General features: G+C 38.1%; 3 protein-coding genes across 3 annotated transcripts; 2 read left to right on the top strand and 1 right to left on the bottom strand.

Annotated features, from left to right (window-relative positions):
- The first annotated feature begins 6,286 nt into the window (after window positions 1-6,286).
- Window positions 6,287-9,391, top strand: LOC128368984 (OCIA domain-containing protein 1). The gene is made up of 8 exons (XM_053329930.1): window positions 6,287-6,451; window positions 6,681-6,765; window positions 7,508-7,561; window positions 7,662-7,709; window positions 7,926-8,052; window positions 8,176-8,348; window positions 8,872-9,033; window positions 9,169-9,391. Exons 1-8 carry the CDS (start codon window positions 6,398-6,400, stop codon window positions 9,204-9,206), a joined length of 741 nt encoding a protein of 246 aa, XP_053185905.1. The 5' UTR covers window positions 6,287-6,397; the 3' UTR covers window positions 9,207-9,391.
- Window positions 9,392-10,820: 1,429 nt separating this feature from the next.
- Window positions 10,821-12,330, bottom strand: rhbdd2 (rhomboid domain containing 2). The gene has a single exon (XM_053329904.1). It carries the CDS (start codon window positions 12,277-12,279, stop codon window positions 11,308-11,310), a length of 972 nt encoding a protein of 323 aa, XP_053185879.1. The 5' UTR covers window positions 12,280-12,330; the 3' UTR covers window positions 10,821-11,307.
- A 1,975-nt stretch (window positions 12,331-14,305) lies between these two features.
- chic2 (cysteine-rich hydrophobic domain 2) lies at window positions 14,306-19,553 on the top strand. The gene is made up of 6 exons (XM_053329984.1): window positions 14,306-14,609; window positions 16,407-16,461; window positions 16,800-16,955; window positions 17,098-17,154; window positions 17,261-17,320; window positions 18,119-19,553. Exons 1-6 carry the CDS (start codon window positions 14,476-14,478, stop codon window positions 18,167-18,169), a joined length of 513 nt encoding a protein of 170 aa, XP_053185959.1. The 5' UTR covers window positions 14,306-14,475; the 3' UTR covers window positions 18,170-19,553.
- The last annotated feature ends 860 nt before the right edge of the window (window positions 19,554-20,413 follow it).

The following is a 20,413-nucleotide window of genomic DNA, read 5'->3' as shown; positions in this document are numbered from 1 at the left end:
AATAAACAGGATTAGGCCAACTAAAAGTGAAGTGCTATGCTATGTGAGGAATGAAGAGGCCATTTATAATGTATTGGACATGGAATAAATGAAAACTGAAACCTGTTGCAGTTGAGTCCTGTTGAGTTTTTGGAAACTTGTATCTCTTTATGAAGGATCCAGGATCCACTTCCTATTTGGTTGTTATTTTATTTATAGGAGGCAGTGCACATTAATTAACACTGAAGTCTTGACGTTAATGTAAATGTTGCTCAGCATATAATTTTCAGAGTTTAGCCAAACCTAGCACATCAAAGAGGTAGTTTACCTCTTTTCAACCAAGGTGGATGGGGGCCAGTTTGGAGCCTAATTTTCTAACCAGTTCTTCACGTTTCAACAGCCAAAGAACTGCTTCTCGGCCAGGAAAGCTGGTTCCACTTAAGTGGCTAGGGGTGGGATTATCATGACCGACCAAATACAAATCCCTGCCACAGGCCAGGATAAAATATGTTAATATGTCACTTTATTAAGTTTTAATATTTTTTCATGCAAGAAAGTAACCATGTAGATCCCAATTATGTTGTCAGTTTATTCAAATAATGCCAATTTGGACATTTAAAGGCCAAAGTGCCCAACAGTGACACTCTATTGATCATCCTGGATGCCCTTCTATGCCCCCTTGTCCCTTGCTAACACTCACACAGTTTTCATTGGGAAAGGAATGTTTCTTTCTCTCTTTCATGTATAGATTTGACACAAATTATTTAGTCTGGCCTCTCTTGTCATGTCATGTTACCAGTAGAACTGAATGGATGATAACTGGGTCAACAAAGGAAAAATTACACCTCTATTTTAGGTTTATCAATAAATGGTAGCCTATTGATAGGCCTCCCTTTCTCTTCTCTCTGTCTCTTCCTCTCTGGACATAATCTGAATAAAAAGACACTCATGTTGAATCCTTATCTTAAACTAAATTTTTATTACAAATGTAACATTTACTATATGTAACTTCATACAGTATATGAGGCAATAGAAGTCTTCATTGTATGAAATGGTGTGCAATGGCATCACCTAGGCATCATGCAATGTTATTGCAACATTGTACCATTTTAATGGCAGCGACTTGGTAATCTGATACAAAAAAAACAAATGTATTATATTTTTTGTCTCAGTGAAAAAATGGATAATTATAGCTGATAACATACGTATACAACCAACACAACACTGGTCAATTATAGAATATATTATTTTTAAGTTATTGATGAATGTTTTTGTTATAAAGTTATTCTTATAATGCTTAATTTGTGCTGCCATCCTTCTATAATTTAAGTGATTTAATGTTTTGCTTTTAAATTGCTTAATTGTTTATTTTAATTCATCAACATCAATAGAAAGTATATTTTTATAATAATGTCACAAATAGTTTTTATTCATTCATTAACTTCATACAAAGTGAACAGAAGAAACTTAAATGAAATCAATATTATTGTTTGAAGCATTGCCTTTCAAAAAGTACAGTACCCTTCTGTACACTTGCACACAGTTTTTGAGTTCTTCAGTGAAACATTCTTTTTCTTTAAGGAATGTACAATAAAAAATATTAAAAAGTTAAAATAATTAAAATAATGATCCTAGGAGCAAATAAAGCAGTTAATACAATGTAGCAAGCTAAGGTTTTGCAGTGACAAAACTCAAGCAGAGGAATATTTTCAGATTTTGTAGCAGCCCCTGTGCCCCTTACACCACTCTGCTATGAGAGAATTCTGTTTATTATTAACAGCACACACTTTCAATGCTGCTAATGCTCCAATACACTTATACCAGAGGGAGTAACTGTGCACATAACTTCACTCACAGTGCAACATGCCTTCCTCTATAATGGCAAACTGTAATTACTAGAACCACTGTAGAGTTAGTGAAGAAAAGTAGCTCTAATCACTGTGTACCAGATAACATCCTTGGTGATTTAGAACACATTCCATCTTAACTTGTGTCTGTTAACACATTGTCTCAAGGCATGCTGGTAACTCTGCCCACCTATCCCCAACACACTACAACATAAAACAAACGAGTCAACTAAAACAAGAACAGCTGGAAGTAAAATAGGATGAAATTGAACATTTAAAATATCCTCACAATAAAAAGGAGGCAAACCTTAGATTGGTTTGCATACTGTCCCAGGTTGTAGGTGCACAGTAAGAAAAATCAGATAAAAAAACAGCAACAAGGTGATACAGAGAGGTTTAACAAAAAAAACAATAGGGGCTTTATAAATACATAAAACCCAGTGTCTATTATGCCATACAGAGAGAGAGGGCCACCCAACCTTAACATACAGCTCACATTGATGGGTATCATAACTATCAACAGTATTAAATCTTAGTGCTGTATAAAATGTCACCATGATCCAGGGCTAATAAAAAAATTGCTACAATAAATGACCTTCTAAAATTCAGAGGAAACATGTTTTATTCCCATACAATAAAGCAATATTTTGGTTTAATTCGCTCACCAGTCTAGTCAGATGATATCTTCTGACTAGAGAGATACCTTTCCATCAATCCATATTACAACATAAGTACTCTGTGACTCTTTCAATATTTTTGCCATTCTTAGCAGAGATGATGGGATTATCATAAACAATGTCTTTCTTCCAAAGTGCTGAGAGGATTGATTTAATTAATATTAATGTAATATTTTAACAACCATAAATCACAACTTGATTTATGGTTGAGAACAGTATTGCTTGGTAGTGAGATTAAACTTAACACATAATACAATGTTTGTCTGTGTGGCTTTTAGTATTTTGGGTACACATGCCACTAAGAGTTATGGCTCAGCACTTTGAGTTCTGTTTACAACCCCTGGAAGAGCTCTGATGCATCTTGAACTGTGTCAGCTGAGGAGGAAAGCTACCACAGCAGCCCCTGAACAAGTATGGATGTTCACACAGGTATAACCTGCATTTCCAACTGATGTTACACCGCTGTCTGTTGTTGAACAACTCATCAGGAAAATTGACAATAGCAGGAGTAAACATGATGGTGACTACCTGCATATCCAACAGTGTCAGTCAAAGCATGGTCTTCATCTGACACCAGGCATGGATTTGTGTATGTGGACCTGCATTTAGCTTTACTTCAACAATAGGTTCAGAGTTCTTTTATGTCTATTTTTATTTAAAAGAAATAAATAAAGGAAAATAAATGACCAGGGGGGTATTCCAGGTAGGAGGTTCAACAAACTCTGAGTCTAACCCTGAACTCTGACTTACTCTGAGATGAGAAACTCTGAGTATCCGGTTCCAGAACAGCTGATCTGAATTATTTCTATCAACTCTCTATTTCTATAAAAAGCCATCATCAATGGAGCCCCGATACCTTTAATTCACCATGGCAACAGCTGAGAAAACAAGCTCAATTTATGTCACCTCACTGGAACTGGAGCTCCCCCTGCAGGCCTGTGGTGAATATGATCATATATTTCACAAAAAGTAACACTGCTGCAGACGCTAGAGAGAGAAGCTGCATGGGAGAAAATTGCTGCCCAAGTCAATGTTTTAGTTTTAATGCATCATTCCGCTGACTTAACTTATCTCACTTAAAATTGTAGCATACAGGTGAAAAAGTGGTGTAACGTATTTGGAAGCAGCTAAAAATGAAATTAAAAAACATAATTCAGAATAGTAGCCTAAGGCACATTTTGCTGGGCTATGATTGTACTTTGCTTTGATTTTATTCATAGTTGACGTAGGCTATTAAACAAAGTAAATATTCATTCAGTGGCTATTTCAATATGTAGTAGTTTAAACCCTCAACAGAAAGCTGTTTAACACAATGTCCTCTCATCTAATATGTGTACAATAAAATACTTCCTAAAAATAAGTAACAAGAAGGCAGATATGGCCGGAGAATGTTAAGAATTGATTGAGTGTAATGAACAGTGATACCGTTCTAACAGATATTCATCTCGGAATGAAAGCACACCCAATTGAGCCCTGAATACATCTCTAGACATAAGGCATTGCAAATTAATTCTGCCTCGATATCTATCGGATTGTGAAGAAACGGACAACCCATGTCTGGCAGCTTGCTTCAGGTAGGAGGAGACAGGTAGGCCTAGAACCTCAGGGAAACCCTGTGTTATCCATTCCCTCACCTCAGGGTTAACTTACTCTGAGTTTTCCATATAACCCCCAGTGCCAGTGTTTTTGTTGTTCATTTAGTACAATTCATGTCATTTACATTAGCTAACCATGTTTAACACTTTTTCCCCATGATTTCAGACATCCATTGCTTTACATGTCAGGGCTGCAAATATACTGAGTTAATTTATTGCATTAAATACATAAATACATAAATGTTGCTGAATATGTTTTGTCTAATTTGTTGCAGTTTTTATTTTTAAACAAAATAAAAAAATAAAAAAGGGGGCAGTTTTCATCACAATCTGACCTGCATTACGTAAACGGGTACATATTACCTGCTAAAAAGTGCAATATGTTAGCGCTTACATAAAAGCACCACTGTCTTTGGGCACAGGCTCACAGATCATTAGCGTGGATGTCCAAATATTGGGAGTACTGAATCTAAATGTACTGTAATATCAATCCCACTGAACATGTTAACATTATTCAGTTCAGTTCAGTTTATTGACACTTCCATCACACACCTTGTGCATGTACATAAGCGAGATACCGTTCTCCAGATTCACGATGTTCAAACAACAGGCAGTCACACTGTGAATAGTCACTCATAAAAAGAAAAGGAACAAAATAAAAGAGACATTTAAACACATTTTTAAAAATTCTAAAATCAGCATCGGTTACACAAGAGCAGCATAATTTAGTGCTTGATTTACTTAAAGTGTAAAGTGCATGTGCATTTAGCCTTCAGTTCTCATCCATTATATTTACCTTACATAGTCACTGAAACCAATTCTGAGCAGACATCAATTATATGTCCAAATCAGCCCAATTTATGGTTCATCAGAGCCCCTCTCATCTTTATATCATTGAAGGATCAAATAATGACCAGAACCAAATATTTACAGCTCAGCAGATATGTGTGAATCTTCTGCATTGTGTTATGTGAAAAAAGTCTACTCTGTTATTGAGAGGTAGAGGTTAGAGGTTAGAATTTGGAGGAAATCCATACAACCACAAGGTGGAGCTACATCCTATTTACACCAAAAATCTCAAATGCATTTCACCTGAATACAGAAGGGCAACATGAGCAATACATATTGTCGCTGTGGTGATATTTGTGAATTGTGTTTCTCACAAATAATTATATTTTATTTTATATTAGGCTCCATTTCGATTAATAAATCACAGTGGGATTTACATAAACTGCTACTAAAGACATTAGATGGCATTAAGTCAGCTAAATGCTGTACATCACAAGCACTACCACTGATTGTTTTCAATGTCATCCATCCAAGTAAGCCAACCAATCATGATGGGGCAACAGTTATGACATAATTTAACACGTCATTTCATTTATCACCACTGACCCTGCCTTCATAGTGTTGAGGAGATTTCATAGCCTGTTTGCCTATACCGCTTATCAGATGGGTAGACCTTGACAGTCAGAGAGTCCAGGGCGTTCCAGGAGGTGATGCTGAGTCCCCTAAACAGGCAGAGCAGAGCTATCATGGCTGACTCTTGTTGCCAAGGACAGGAAGAAACAGCTGATGCAAGGAATAACACTGGACCCCACTGGAAATAAGACAAGGGGAAGAAAGTAAAGATATGGGCAAAGACTATGAGGTATGAACAAAAGAAGGAAATCATGCATAACTTAGCCAAAACTTAGTCAGTAATGGTATTTTAACTGTAATGTAGTTACACCAGGGTTTACAAGCTAAAAAGTAACAAGCATGGTCCCATCAGTGCCACAAACAAAACTAAATAATGCAGACTGCAAACTGAACCCTCCACTTTAAAATAGGTGTCATGTACCTCAATTGCTTTATTGCATTTAGCAATGAGATCAAACAATACATTAATTCAGTTCTCCCTAAAACCAAAAGCAATTAAAGCTCTAACATATTGTGCTGTGTTAAAAAATCTTATAGATTCCCATCCCCTTAGCGTTGATTAGTGTGCATTTTCTTTACATACACATTTATTTATTTTATTTGTTGTTGTTGTTTATTTGTCTCCATAATGTATCAGATTTTGGACGTTGTGTACATATAAACGGTGTTATTATCGTTTTTGTCCATTTAAAAATACTGTACAAAACTTTTCAAATGTTTAAATAAAGGTTTGTAAAAACACGTTTTATTTCCGGGTTACGTCAGCGTCATCAATGACATTGTACCAACCACTACAGAAGTCAGTCTGCTGAGGGGCTCACACTTTATCCTCTCAGATGTTTTGAAACCTTCAATTATTACTGACATTATCGTCAAGATGTCATCCCCCACCGCAGGTTTTAATGAGGAGCGGCAGCGCGGCGGACCGCCGGTAAATATCCCGATAAACACGCAGTATCCAACTAGGTGCTAAAAACGTGCTAGCTGCTTTAACGTTAAGTTACTTTTAGAGGAAGACACGTACCGCTTGTATTCCTGTTTAAAATATACGTAGTTTGTCTGTAGAGTGGGAGCTGTCTGCGTGACTCGCCAACAAGAGTAGTACCAGTGAAATAAGGGATTTAAAGTTAAGGCTGTGTTGTCGGTGTGTTATTGTGCAGGCGCCAATGGGCATGGACTACATCCCCACAGAGGAGGAGAGGAGGGTGTTCAAAGAGTGCAACCACGAGAGCTTTTGGTTCAGGTGTAAGTTTCTGTCTTGCACACACAGGTCAGACCAATATTTTAAGTTAAAGGACGGGTTCATAATTCTTCAAGTCTGTCTTGACACAACATCCTGGAACCCAAATAAACACTGACACTTGTTTTTCTTGCTGTAATCACTCCTCCTGTCCATACTGACCAATAGAGGATCCCTTCATAATGCACTTGTAAGTGATGGTGTACATATGCACAGTCTTCCCCTCTGTGCAAAATTATATTTAAAAGTGTATCTGAAGCTAATGTGAAGCTCACTGTATTTCCACTGCAACTCAACACGGAAACGCTGTCCAATGAAACACAAAAGGGGAATTTGAAGCTAAATAGACTGTAATGGTGTCAGATAATCACTTCATATGACTATAAAGATTGCTGAAGCCTCATATAAGCTTCAGATAAACATTTAAATATATTTTGCACAAAATCCATAGTGTGAACACATAGTGGATTTTGGCATCTCTCACTAACATTAAAAGCACATTTGAAGGGGATCTCTTAATATCCAGTATGAACAGCAGGAATAATTACTGCAAGGAATATGAACATCTGAGTATTGTCTTAAGACTCACTTAAAAAATTGTGAACCTATCATTGTAAATCAAGGAAAGATGTTTCTTCCTTCCTTGACAAATATATTGTATTGATCACAACAGTATGTACATTGATTTTCATGTAATATACAACTAATGTTTGTATCGAGTCTGACATCAACATGCTTCCCTCACAGCGGTGCCCTTCTCTGTGGTGAGCATGGCCATCACTCAAGCCCTTGTTGCTAGAGGTAATGTCATCCACAATGTAGAGAAATCAGCAACATATCTATAAAATCAGGCATAAAGTGAACTTGAACTTGAAATTAATCCTTATGTTTAAATTTATAGGAACTCTATCTGCATCTCCAAGGTATGGATCTCTACCCAAACTGGCCTGTAAGTTCCTGAATGTTAGAGCTGGAAAATACACACTCAGTAGCATCATGTCATTAAGAAAAGACCTCACAGTATAACAATACTTTTCTCAGTTATGTCACGTGCCCCTAGTTGCAATTAAATATATGAAAGTGCAAAATATCTATATTGAAGTATTACATTAAAAAAAAAATTGATGTTTCAAATTTCTCACATGAACTATGCTTGTCTCTCCAGTTGCTGGCATCTGTGGCTACGTGGCTGGGAAGATGTCATACATGAAGACGTGCCAGGAGAAGTTCAAGAGTTTGGAGAACTCTCCTCTGGGAGAGGCCCTCAGACAGAGGACAGGACTGCCTCCGTAGTGAGTACACACACCAGATTTCACCCTCATTAAACCCTGTTATTACATGTTTTATTTAGATATTCTTATTTTTCCAATACACTAAATACCTTTTTACCATTTTTTTTCTCTTCTCTTTCACAGTTCCAGAGGTCCTCAATCAGAGATGAGTGACCCTAACACCCAGTCATTTGACACCATGTTTCAGGCAGCAGAAGCTCCTGTCCAGGCAACAGTACAAACCAGAGAACATGGTTTTGGGTATAATCCAGAGGTACCTGCGCAGATGAAAAAAACAGATGACTTCAGTGCTCCAGGTACCACACAGAGAACCATATAGGTTTACAAAAACACATTAATGACCTTTTTGTGTGTGTGAAATCATGTAAAGCCTGAAGTATCTTGGGCCCACTGACAATAATAAACTAACTAGCAAATCAATCCTGTGACAAGTATTTGTTGAACAGTAATTTTACTGAGCCTAATCTGTTCATATTGAAGCTATCGATGTATTTGTTAAATGTTTTTTCAAGCAATCTCCAATGCTTTTGTGTGTGTTTAACTTAGGTTGCTACTTCCATGTAACAAACATAGAAACTGAAAAATAAGGTGAAAAGAGCACAAAATTATAGATTTCAGTGTCCAAACTCATTGTACTTGCTAAAATTAATAGTGTCTAACAACCATGTATATGATTATGTTCTTCGAGATGTGTCTTTTTTTAATAATGTGATTAAAGTTTATAAGTTTTTCAGAATGTCACCAAAATCTGTTCCTTAAGGAGTTGGTTTTTGGTGTAGATGATAACTCATTTCTCTGTTCTTGTCCCATTACCTTCAGTTGAATCATATATGGAAGAGGAGGAGCCCAGGAGAAAGGCCATCCTCTATGAGGACCTGAGACTCAAAAACCGAGAGAACTATGAGGTTACACTCACACAGAGGGCTGAGACTCTGCTCAAACCTTCACCTGAGAAGGGATCAGAACGACCCAAAAATGAGGGTATGTTGGCATGTTTAGAACACTTTCCAGTTTCGGGAAAAGTTACATATACACGTACACCAGTTTTTTAGTGAATCTAATTAATTACTTAAGACTTATTTTTTTCCTCTTTTGTCTCTATTTGTTACGTTACAGCAAAGAAGAACATCTATGGAGACACTTGGGAAGAATGAGTCCATTATTTGATCGTGAGATGTAATCAGTGCTCTGGTATCACTGTCATTTCAGTACAGGTAGCTGCTCAGTGGCCATTTTTCTCCAGTGTGACTTAGTTTCAGGTGTCATGAGATTATGTGAATTTCTGATGATTGTGTTGTTGAAAGTGAGTGAATTAAACCAAATTGCTTAAGAATTAAAACTCTCTTTTTTTGTGCAGTGACAGTGAGTTGAATTTGGACTAACCTGTCAAAACATTCATTATAATATATCACCCTTTAAAAAGTTTGATATAAGATTTTAGGAATTTAAGTTAATAAAATGTCTTACTTTTAATTTAATTACTTTCAATTTTGAAGTGATGCCTAGTAGCAAGAGAGACCCCTGTCTAGAGGATTCAATAGTTTAAATATGGTTGGGTCTTTGGCCACGATGACTCACTCCAGTCCAGCTCTTTCTTTTCTTTTTTCTGGTAATGTTTCGATAAGTTCTCCCCAGGCCACCACATGCTCTCACCAAGGTAAGAGGAGTTAATGGACTGCTAAAGTGAATTAAAGGTAGATACTGTAATCTGTCTTAACTAGGGATGTGCATGGGCCCATTTTTTCGGGGTCGACTAGTCGGTGGGTATAACCAACGACTAATCGAAAAATCGCTGCATGCCCACATTAACAGGGGCTATATCGATAATGAGTCAAAAATAGCTTTCAATATTCATAACAAACAGCTTTAATTGTGCAAATTTGTATTAATTTAAATGATAACTCGTTTTCTTTTCATTCATGAAACATATTAATTAAAAGAAAAAAAATCTTAGGCTTACAGACCCCTTAAAATATGACAACATGGATATTTTTTCTCCCTGTCACAAACAACGCTGAGCATATCCTTTACAGTCATGTTAGCAATGAGAGACGTAACGTTGTCACACTTGTACTAGTTTGGTGAGTTTAGTTTTGGCGTCTCCCTCAGTAACTGTCACAGCAGACAGCAGCTTTTTCACATGAGTCAGTCGTTTTTCCACACTGGACTTTAAGTGTGGTTTCGTCTGCATCATGTTCCCTCCAGTCAGCTAGAAAAATGTCCCGACTAATATTGTCAAATTGATTTCAAACATGAAACTCGGCCCTATTGTGCATTTGTTCTGCTGTGGAAAAGATATTACATTTTCTCTGTTGAGGTCTTAAGAAGGGTTCAATTTAATTTCAAAAAGTGTGATTAGCGTGGGAAACTTAATATTGAAGCCAGTATTGTACTTCCATCAGAGCACACAAGATCATTTGTGCACAAGCAGCAAATATTGAACATGGGTATTAACTATTTTTGTCATCTCTAATAACTGATAAGTAAAACTAAACTGGTATCGGGATGAGTGCTGAGTTTTTTTTGGAAGAGTTATTTTATGTTCATCTCAAATTAAAGTCTTGGTTTTAGGGGCATGTATGCCCCTAAAATTTAGATTAGATTTAGAGATGACAAACTGATACCATAAAGAATTTGAAGGGGAAAAATAATTCAAATCTTATCGGTCCATAATTCAAAGTCAGTGTTTCAACTATACTAGATCTTCATGAGGCAAATAGCAAACAAGACATAGTATGTGTGCACAGCAATGCTTCATCCTGCTGGTATCATTGTCAATCAATCAAACAAAAAATTCTCACAATATGACCTTTAAGACACATTATCAACAATCAGAGTTGAAGATATGGTGGGGTCAAAAATCCTGTGTGCAGAGAATCACAACTTATTTTAAAATTGAAATAAACATATCTGTTATCCTGCATCTGGCCTGAAGACAGGACAGGATGTTCACACAAATCAGGGGTTTTCATGTGTTAACACAAGTTTCTGGATACTTTGTTTTATGTATTTATTTATAGAAATAAGAAATTATATAAAACACATTGAGTACATTTTTAAGTTTAAGTACACAAGTTACCCGTAGCATTAAAACATTCAGAAAAATATCATTTTATACAGGCAGACAGAGACTACACAATGTAGTCCACATAATTCAATGAAAAAAGATCCTGCAACTGTACCATCACTTCTTATGGAAAATAAAGCACTATTAATAGAAAATGACTTATCTGTAAAGCAAATAAACAAATATAACTATAGTTGATCATGACTGTGAGAGAAATGGTTGTGGTTGCAGGTTTGCTCACAACTCTGTCCATGACTCGTCCCAGAGCTGTGCGTGGAGCCCTGAGGACTAACAGGTGATGTGGGACTGGACAGGGCACTGGGTGAGCTCGGCCAGCCTTCATACATCTTAGTGGTATCAGTGGTGTTAATGCTGGACAGTGGAGCGTAAGCCTGAACCGGGTAGGACCCAGGGGTCGGATTAATTTGTGGAAGGAGGGTCTTCCTCCTGTCCTCTATGGAAGCAGGGACAAACATCACAGGAGAGATGCTCCTCAACAACCTGAAGGGTATCATCCTCTCCAGGACAACAGCCCTGGCCTCAGACATGTCCACACGGGAGAACCATCCTTTACCATAAAACCACCCTATCAGGATGGCGATGACATTACAGAGGAGCACACAGTCAGGGATGAGAGCGGTGGTGATGATGAGGAACACCCAGGGGAGGGCCACGGTGGGGAAACTGACCCCACACAGGAAGCCTTTAGTCATTTTTGTGTGCATGGTAGTTAAGGCCACACAGGCAAGGGCCACAGGAACCAGCCCCTCGGTGTGTCTCTGGCTGCTTACATCCTGCAGGAGATCCAGGAAGGCGTAAAACAAGCCGGTGGTGGTGGACAGCACGAGGAACAGGAACAGGAAACGCACCGTGCCGACACCTTTCTCCAGACTGCTGCTAAGACCCACCAGAGTTATGATGCTCAGGAAGAGCTGAGCCACTGTCCTGTGGTAAAAAGGGTACGTTAAGAGCCTGTGAAGGTGTCCATGTAGAAAAACACTTGAACCAACGCTAAAGAGCCCCTGGGTGAAGTTGAAATATATCTGGAGACCAAACAATGCGCACGATAAGAGTATCACAGTGAGAATCCCGCTGGTGATAGCAGGAGTCACGTCTCTGAAAACCTGTAAAATCATATTAAAGTAATCTGTTCGTGACATCGTAAGGCTCAGAAGCTAAAACAAAAGTTTGGCAGGGTTTACCAACGCGGCTGTTGTTTAACTGTCTTCACGCTTCCTAAACAGTGAGTACTGTCACATCCGCATTCTACGAAGACCCGCCCCTATGCAGCCTCTGATTGGCTAACTAATGGAGGCAACGAGTAAAGTGTCTTTCTCTCTAAAGTTACTCTAGCAACGAGGGGCAGTGGAGGGCGAGTATGAGTATGCAAATATATTTAATTACCAGTAGTTTAACTGCTGGACACAAGATGTCTCCATGTTCTCTGTCCATTGAGTGTAAGCTTCAACTTTCAAAGTCACACCTGTGTAACCTGTGTAAATTGAATATTGTATAGGACTGAATATATAGGGTAAAATAAGTAAGAATAAAGTTAAATGAAGACACCCTTTAAGAGTTTTTAGAGCCTTCATATTAGTGGAAGATTAACATGAGCTGCACAATACCACAGCTCCCAGTACCTGCCACTCCCACTAAAAAAGACTGATGCTGCACACATGTATATAATCTCAGGAATTTCTGCATATTGCACATTTATATATTGCAGATATAACTTACACAGATATTGTTTACTGCATATAGTATTTTATTTATTTGATCACTTTCACCCTTATGCTGCTATGTTTTTTGTACTGCTCGTGTCAATTTGAACTTCACCCAAGGGGAATCGATAAAGATACATCTTATCGTCTTATCTTACTGCTCACATTCTTCATGAGAAACTGAGAAGAGAAGGTTTTTTTATTGGCAGACTTACACTTGTTCACATTCATCTGTTGAAAGAGGAAAGTTTCTCTGTGCTCACTGAAAATCCACTTTTTAAGGGGTGTACACTTTGGGAGTCCATTCTGATCCAATATTCAACTCATACAACTGTTGTGGAAACCCGAAGCCTTCAGTGCACTTTCCATGGAAGTAGGAGACATCTTGTCATCCAACTGATGATTTTTAACAAGATGAACTTTTCTAGTGGAAACACCATATCAAGCACACATTACCATTGAAAGTAGAGTATTTTATGTAGGGGAGAATGGGGTTGGTTGTCACATTCATTAGATCTTGATCTCTAAAGGGCACTGTTAAAAAGTGTTGGTACTCAAAGTTTCAGAATTTGGGTGAGATGTTGCTTCCAAGGTAATTTCTGTAGTAAACCACTTGACATTGAGATGACAGGACGTTTAGTGTTTTTCAGGTGAAAATGTAAATATCCAGCTCTTCAGTGTTTCTCTTCTAGGCTTTTACACTATAATAAAACAATCATTACCATTAAAAAGTATCTATAGTTTAGATAGGTTACACTATCAAGGTACGCTACAACATATGGTTTGTAGCTTTGCTGCTAGAAAAAAGTCCCAGTTGGGGATGCTTGTCACGGTCTTTTCAGGGTTGGTTGTCACATGTTGGCATATACATATATGGTGTGCTATATCGAGTCCTTTCTTTCTTTTTAGAGAGCAAAATGAACAAGTATTTTGTCAGGAAGACACACTAAGGGCCAGGCTCCTCTAGATATAATGCTCACAGCGGAAATATGGGCATTGGTCTTTTTTGATTGTTTAATTGGAACATTAAATTAACTGGTAAAATGTCTTTCTTGTGCTTTGTGGGTGTTTCATCACCATTCATACCAGTATTACAACCAGCAGTTAAATTACTAAAGCACACAAAAAAAATCTTGACATAACCTCTAAATGTTGCTCTCAGAGTGCACCAGAATGATGCATTTGACTTGTAAAAAAACATAGTCCACCATAGTCTCTCTAAATTCAGTAGGAAACACTGCACTCCATTACTACTTTACACTTAAGGCTTCCATTACATATTGAAAGGAAACCAGTATAAGGTAATAAGGACTTTAAAGGTAATAAGGACTTTAAAGGAAAGTAAAAAGTGTGGCTACCGACCCTGTTCTCCCCTACATCTTCAGAACACGAGTGGAGTCTGACGTCAGCACGCCTGTCCGCCTTCCGGTAACTGCGGCGGATGTTGATGTTTTGTTTCGGAGCTGCTGAGCGATGTGAGCCGTATCGTCTCCGGGACGGGTATATATATTGTCTTCACGGTTTTTCTTTGTACTTTTTTTATTTTGTTATTATTTTCCCGGTAAGGTCTCGCTATCCCGCGGCACCGTGTCTCTCCCGGCGTCTCTCCCGGGAAGCGCGAGGCCGAGCCGTGCGATGATGGAGGACTTTGATGAGATCTACGAGGAGGAGGAGGAGGAAGAGGAGGACGAGGACAGGGCCGCGGAGGAGCAGCTCCTCAAGTACGCTCCGGACCCGGTGGTGGTGCGAGGGTCCGGCCACGTCACCGTGTAAGCAGACTGGCGAGGTTAACGGGCACCGGGAGAGGAGTTTACGGTCACCGTGTACCGGCTGGATCACCGGCTGCTAGCTGCGTTAGCCGTCAGTGACCTAACGTTAGCATAGCAGCCTGTTAGCTCTCATTTTAGCACAAGTACACGTCCTCATAAATATGTATATCTGATTTAAAGCTTTAATCAAACGTCACGTTAAAGTGTGATTATTGTTATTTTATATTTTCGTTAAAAACAAACTCATGGCCCAAATAGGTCTCCTTTGATTTCACCAATGCCTGACTACACTGCTCAAAACAGCTAATTCTCCAAATGTTAATAGTTATTAGTAGTCCGGTTTAGGTTTTCGTTTCATTTTCATTAATTTGACTTCAAACTATGATCACGTGATATTGAGCACAAGCAGAATATACAGTAATTACAAAACGATAGATGAACAAACAGTCTTTCGAGATGGACCTAATTTACAAATAACTTTGGGCTTATCTGATTGTAATAACAAAATTAATTTAAACATAGATGGGTGGTTTAATGTGGAAGCCCATTTCTGCCAATGTCATGAAACAAAAAAACATAAGTCATTATATTGAGAAACTATCTCAAAATAATGACTTATTAGTATCCCATTATTGTGAGATGCTAAGTCATTATTTTAGATGGATTCTTATTTTGACTTTCAGGATCTTTTTTTTCATCACATTGGTGGAAATGGGCTTCGATAGTTTAAATTATACTTTGGCAACTACTACAGATGTGTTGGGAGAAACAAATGAATTCCCTGTAGTTTAATACAGAGATGTTTGAGAGATAAATGTGTAAAATGTAAATCCTTATTAATACAGAGCTGTTATTTTCCTATATAATGTAATATAGCCTTTTTACCTAAAATGTACCATTGTGCAAACTTTGCTAAACGTGCCCACAAATTGGTTACAATTTGGTTTCTACCCTGGGATAGAAACCTGTGTGAAAAATTAAGTAAAATCAAATTAAGGCGTTACAGTGGGGACTGAAGTTACCAGATGTTGTCTAGTCAGGTAAGAAGGAGCACTCTTTGTGTTCATAGGAAGCTACTAACTTTGTTTTTACTGTAGTTTTTACATTCAAAACTGCTAATACTATTCCCTCAAATCAACAGCATTAACTTTGTTTCTCTCAACACTCTTTGTCAGTTTCAATAATATTTTTACAAATTATAACACATTGGCTTTAAATGAAAATGAAAATGTCAGGATACCAGGACAAAATCAAATCAAAGGTCAATAAAAACAGATCAGACAAAGAAAGAAACAAAAGCAGTCAAACAATAGAGGACAAAACAAAAATGATAAGAGGCTGATGAAACACAGGTATGTAGGTTAGACGATAAAAGGTAATTAAAAACAGAAGATAGGTTATAGTAAGGAAGGGAGCTGATAAAATGCCAGGTTGTACAAATGTGTTTGTAGCTGGGTTTTTTTAAACTTGTTGAGGTGTCACATACAAGTAAAATTGAATAAAACTGGTCAGATGATTGATGTGAATTGGCTGCATCTGTTTAATACACATCAAATTTGATATGTGGATATACATGGGTATAAAATCCTTTTATATAATTTATGAAATAAAAGATTGTCTCCGTTTTGGTAATATTATAATAACATCCGTGTGCTTTTGGGCACCTCCAAAATAAGACGTCAAGTTTATCCTGATGATAGTTTACTCATGCTGTTTTGCTAAAGTCTGTACAACTATCCAAACACAATGTATGTCTGCTAATGTATAACCATCTGCTTTTTTCCCTCACCTCCACAGGTTTGGGCTTAGTAATAAATTCGAGTCAGAATTTCCTTCAGCACTTACAGGAAAGGTGAGTATTTTGTTATAAGTCATCAACACCTATTATCTATGACGAAGTTATCCTCTCACATTATGCTCCACTACAAATTTACATTATGTTGTAGCCCCCAGTAAACATATGTATGTATGTATATATATATATATATATATATATATATATTGGTCAATTTTAATACAATCATTAATTAATCTACTGTAGTGCAGTATATTGTCTTTCTCCACTGGACTCCAGACCTAGCCAATGTTTCATCTCACCACCGGGACAAAACACAGATGACATTTTTGTAAATGCCATCTAAGAAGGTCAAATGTCACTATATTAATGATAGTGTATGTGTGCATCCTCAGGTGGCACCAGAGGAATTCAAAGCCAGTATCAACCGTGTAAACAGCTGCCTGAGGAAGACACTGCCAGTGAACGTACGGTGGCTCCTGTGTGGCTGCCTCTGCTGCTGCTGCACATTGGGCTTCAGTTTGTGGCCTGTCATCTGCCTCAGCAAGAGGGTGAGATTCACACCCACACTGTCTCTCACTCATATGCATCGTGACATGCCACCAAACTTCCGTTGCATTTAGTTAATCCATATCAGCTCAGGGTTGAGGGTAAAAAAAAAGAGTATAATCCTATCTCACTGTTTCCTTTCAGACTAGAAGATCTATAGAGAAGCTTCTGGAGTGGGAGAACAGCAGACTCTACCACAAGGTGAGTACAGAAGGAATACATGGATATGTGTGTGGATTAATAACCTGTTAACTGGTTTTTGACATATGATGTATATTCTCTGACCACTCTTACGCTGTGTTTTCAGTTGTGTTTGCACTGGAGACTAAGCAAAAGGAAGTGTGAAACCAACAACATGATGGAATATGTAAGTATTGTATCTTTTGTTGTAAATGTTTTAGCTCTGTGCTTGCATTTGTGAGTGATATTGTCCCAAAATACTTTTTTTTAAAAAACCCAGCAAAAACAGTACTGTATTAATGGCAAGGTTATACATGTTTCAGGTACTGTTGGGACAATAACACACAGTAATACAATGTAGAAGGATTTTAGCTCTGCTGTCGACATTACAAAGTAATCTACTGATCTACTGATTGCGTCAATTTGATTGAGAAACACTGTGTGTGGCTAAATTATGTCACATTCTGTTGTAGCTATAATTTAGCTAGATTCAACTCTCTTGCTGGATGTTGTCGTTTAGTTTTTTGCTGGAGCCCTCTGTGTTGGGACATCCACTGCTTTAATGCAGTAAGGTTTTTGTTTAATGAATGAGGCTGTGCTTTTTTCACATTGTGCTAATGTTGGTCTGAACACAGTTTTTATATGTTTCCTCTAATTCCTACTGACAAACTCAACATATGTAGGTATGGGTACAAAATATCTTCTCACAGTGTACAGGTTTTAACATCCAGACAGCTTTGTGTATTAATCCAGAGTCTATTATGAGAATATTCAGTAGTGAAACTGTGGTATAGGTAAAATAGTCAAATTGGGAGTGTTGATTTTGGGAGAATCCAGTGAATTTAATACCTGACACATTCGGGTAATTGATCCCATTGATTCAAAAATTCTTTAAACTCAATATTGCCATTTTACCAGTCGTACATATGAATTGAAAAACGTCTCTCTTCTCACTACTAATGGCTTTCTTTCTGCTCACCTACAGGTAATCCTAATAGAGTTCCTACCTAAGATCCCCATCTTCAGACCGGACTAACCCGACTGCAGCAGGTCTTAAACCTTCACTGCTGCCAGGCTCCGTCAGATCAATGGCTGTCAAGCTTCTGACTAACTACCCTTCCCCAAATACTCCAATATTTTTGTTTACAGGGTAGCATCAGTCCTCCCTCTTTTGTCTTTGACCCGTTCTCCCACACGTACCTTCTCTAATATCTTTGTTTACAAATCCAGCATCCCCACACTTTTTTTGGAGTGAAATTCACAATTAGACTTGAACCATGACCTGATCAGGCGAGCTGGCACACTCTGGCACAGTCATGCTAACAGGCACCAGCCTGCGGGATGTCAGAGGAGAACCAGCTATGGGCAGCGTTATGGATTTTGGAACTATCGCTGGAGACTGGACTCCTGAATGGAGTCCTGTGATCTACAACTGGAATTTTGTCACTTATGTTTCCAAACCTAAGCACATGGCACAGTCTGACCATGATCAAACAAACACTTTCATACGTTACCTACTGTCACACCACCACACTCACCTGCAAAAAAAAAAAAAAAAACACCCCAGTGCTTTTGTAACTGTTGGTTTGGTGCTCTAGATGGTTACTAGAGGATGTAGAGACAATATAATATGGAACTCCAAAGGAACCACATTGGAGGAACCTTCATCCAAATCAATTCTGTAGCAGACAGACTAGTCTTACAGGAACATGTTTGGCCAGTGGCCCGAACAGCTGGCCTTGATAATGTCACTCTTCCTATCGACTACCCTCCCACCTACCTTCATATCCCCGCACACTTCACTGTGCATTGCCCTAACCCAGTGACAATCACGCAGTCTGACTGTACTCTCCGTAGTATGAATGGGTCTTTATGCTACACAATTTATCTGGAACAATTTGTTGTCCACATTATGTGTGTCCAAGTGATGAGCTAGCTACCTAGCAACTGCTTCTGAGTCACAGTGGAACAAGTAAGCTGGAAAGAAGGCTGCTGGTGATGAAGACAAGAAACCCTCGTGTTTTTTGTTTTGTTTGTTTTTTTGTAGTATCTGACATTTTGTTTACTGTTTTGGTGAAAGAGAGGCAGTCGATGCTTGCAAACTGTTCACTGTGTTTAAGTGTGTGTGTGTGTGTGTGTATGTCTATGTCTGAGAGAGAATTATAAGCAAAGAAGAGACACATCAGACATGAAGAGATGCTCCTTATTCTGTAAGGCAGGGTTCTTTCTTTGAAGTATTTCTTTGCCATAACCGATCTTTGTTGCTTTTGTTGTAATTTATAAGCAATGCAAGAGCACATTTGACGTGTGCTTTTGCGAAACAGGACTCAGTTCTTCTTTTGCAAAGGTATACCATGGTTGCTACGTTTTTGTCTCTTGTCATGTGTCAACACTAAAGCACACAATCGCTTTGTCCTTAACACCTTCACATGGCCTCTCTTCCTTATGTGCTGACTCTGGCTTATATGTGTGTCCAAGCTAAGGATGTGGCCCTTTACGAGAAGGTTCTTCATTTTTAAATATAATATGACTCATTTTATTCAGAGGTCTGAGGTGATTGAGAGTGTTAGGTCATCTTTAGTAGGTGTTGAGTAATACCAGGTTCTATATCATGAAGCAAGATTACTTAAAATTAGCTGGATAACTACACTGGTTAAAATCAAACCACTCCCAAATGTGGACTTAGAGCTGCACTAATCAATATTTTTCTGTGTAATGTGAAAGGAGTCATGAACCTACAGAGAATGATCTTCCTTTTTAAGCTCTACAAAGGGTTTTAGCATCTATCAGCTCATTGCGTTGGCTTCCTGGTCATGCAGCTTCAGTGTTTTGGTTCATTCTCACAGCTCTCAGCAGCTGTTTTCACTGAAAAGTTGATTAACCTGCCCTACGTTACATGCCCAGCACTAATGGTGGAGACAGTTAGCAGTTAACTGATGAATATAGTGGACTGTTTAGATGCTATAGAGCCAAAAAATATTTCCCTCCAAAGTTGGTGGAGATCAACAGATTTAAACATGGGAACATATTGAATTTACATTAGACAGGTGGAAAGAAACACAACTGTAAATGAATTATACTGTGGCTCTGTGTCTACTGGATGTGTAAAAAGGCAACGGTTGTCTAACAAGTTAGCCTTGTCAACTTTATAAGATGACGGCATGTCAGTGTTGTATTTGCAACTTGTTGACGTGTTCCCCAGGGGTCATAAGATCACTTTATGCAGTTTTAATTAAAGAGTAAAAGTTCAGTTTTACTTTTTAGTTCAGTTATCTTGCTA

Source organism: Scomber japonicus, chromosome 2 (genome assembly GCF_027409825.1).
Source record: "Scomber japonicus isolate fScoJap1 chromosome 2, fScoJap1.pri, whole genome shotgun sequence".
In the NCBI taxonomy this organism is placed as follows: domain Eukaryota; kingdom Metazoa; phylum Chordata; class Actinopteri; order Scombriformes; family Scombridae; genus Scomber; species Scomber japonicus.
Note: the sequence above shows the minus strand (reverse complement) of the source record. Positions and strands in the feature narration are given on the sequence as shown.